This window comes from Bison bison, unplaced genomic scaffold, assembly GCF_000754665.1.
Source record: "Bison bison bison isolate TAMUID 2011002044 unplaced genomic scaffold, Bison_UMD1.0 scf7180017852475, whole genome shotgun sequence".
Taxonomy (NCBI): domain Eukaryota; kingdom Metazoa; phylum Chordata; class Mammalia; order Artiodactyla; family Bovidae; genus Bison; species Bison bison.
Window position 1 is genome coordinate 27643 of NW_011483048.1, and position 1872 is coordinate 29514.

Consider the following 1872-nt stretch of genomic DNA (forward strand, 5'->3'; position numbering starts at 1 on the left):
TGAGGAGAGCAACCATCAGACCATAAATAGCATTGACCCTGAAATTGCCACAGGACACCTTGGCCACAGACATGTGGTCACAGTACGTGTGGGGAATGAAGTTGCCTCGACAATAGGGCAGGCGCTTGGTAAGGAAAGTGAATGGAAAGATGAGCATCACACCCCTCAGCAGAGTGGCAAGACCAGCCTTGGCAATGACAGCACTGGTGAGGGTGGTGGCATAGTGTAAGGGGTAGCAGATGGCCACATAGCGGTCCAGCACTGAAAGGTTGTTGTTGAATCACGCGAATACACCAGGATTCTTGGCCCCCGGAGGAGAAGAATTCAATCCGGGGCCAGAGACGAGGCTTGATCGCTCAGAGCTTTTGTGTAATAAAGTTTTATTAAAGTATAAAAGGAGATAGAGAAAGCTTCTGACATAGGCATCAGAAGGGGGCAGAAAGAGTACCCCCCTGCTAGTCTTTAGCTGGATGTTATATAGTCACTAGCAGTCTGTTAATGAAAGAAAGGAGTGTCTTAAAATTCAGAATGGCACCAGGCCCCTCACCCATAAGATGCATTTTGGGATAATCTTGGCACCAAATGGTTTATCCTGGGCCATAAAATGATTAACTTGAATCTTGAAGAAGGGCAGACCACCATACAAATAGTTTTATTTACATAGATTAGGGGAACAATATCCATACTGGTTTGTCAAGTAGGTTCTGGGCCAAGAGGCAGAACCGACTTGGAGACAGAGTTTGGGGTAAAGGCATAGTACATTAGCATAGCTTAAGACAAACATTTCCATAAGAAAAAGGCATTGGTTATCTCTAGACTCGAGAATAGCTAACTTCAGGCGAAGCCGGGTGTCATTATGGCAACACAGTATTTTAAGAGAAACCTCCCTTTAAATTTGTATAGAGAAGGAAAAAATATTGCTAGTTTGTTTCCTCCTGCCGCTTAAGAGAGATAAAAATGTCTGACACTCGCAGGCTATTTCCTCTATTTGGAGACCCCTGGCCTTCCTGCCTGTTACCCTCTCAGCACCATGAGCATGAGCACCCCAGACTCCATCCCAGTCAACATGTGGACAAAAAACATCTGAGCCAGGCAGCCACTGAGGTCAATCTCCTTCAGGTTGAACCAGAATATGCACAGCATGTTGGATACCGTGGTGGTGCACAGGGTGACATCTGTGAAGGACAGCAGGGCCAGAAAGTAGTACATGGGGTGATGCAGGGCCTCCTCATGGCCGATGAGGTAGGTGAGTCCACAGTTGCCCGCAACAGCGATGATGTACATGAAGCAGAATGGCAGGGAGATCCAGATGTGTGCAGTTTCCAGCCCAGGAACACCATTTAGGACAAAGAATCCTGGTGTCATGCTGGAGATATTGGCTCCAGACATAATGCCTGACAAGTGGGGGGCATTTTATATTCTTTGTCCACAATTGCTCTCTGTATAGGAGATAGAGGTGGGGTTAGAGACCAAATATAAGAATGGTTTGTAGAACGATAACAATGAAAGCCATGAACATTCATCTTGTTAGGATAATCAGGATGGTTTTTTATTTCCCCAGCTCTAGCAAAAGAATCTTTGAACTATGTTATCTAAAAATAAATAGTAGAGTCTTACTTTGTTTAATGTGCAGCAGCAAACTTTCTGCTTAGAAAGTTAGAAAGGATACTTTCTACTATCCTTACTGTCTCTGTCTCTTACAGCTCTTGCCTTGAAGGTTATGAGGAAAGCAAGTTATATTGCAAAATTGTTCTGGATATCTTGCTAATGATAACATACTGTAGAAACTCAATAAAATTTTTGAAGTAGTAAGGATTTAATATGATTGGCATTCAATCTCTGATGCCAATATCATGCTTTTCCATGTTGTGA

The 1872-nt window shown here is 43.7% G+C and overlaps 1 protein-coding gene across 1 annotated transcript; it reads right to left on the reverse strand.

The window, feature by feature from the left end:
- Nucleotides 1-1014: 1014 nt before the first annotated feature.
- LOC104997813 (olfactory receptor 52N2-like) lies at nucleotides 1015-1389 on the reverse strand. The gene has a single exon (XM_010852743.1). The coding sequence runs from the start codon at nucleotides 1387-1389 to the stop codon at nucleotides 1015-1017; it is 375 nt and encodes a 124-aa protein (XP_010851045.1).
- Nucleotides 1390-1872: the final 483 nt, after the last annotated feature.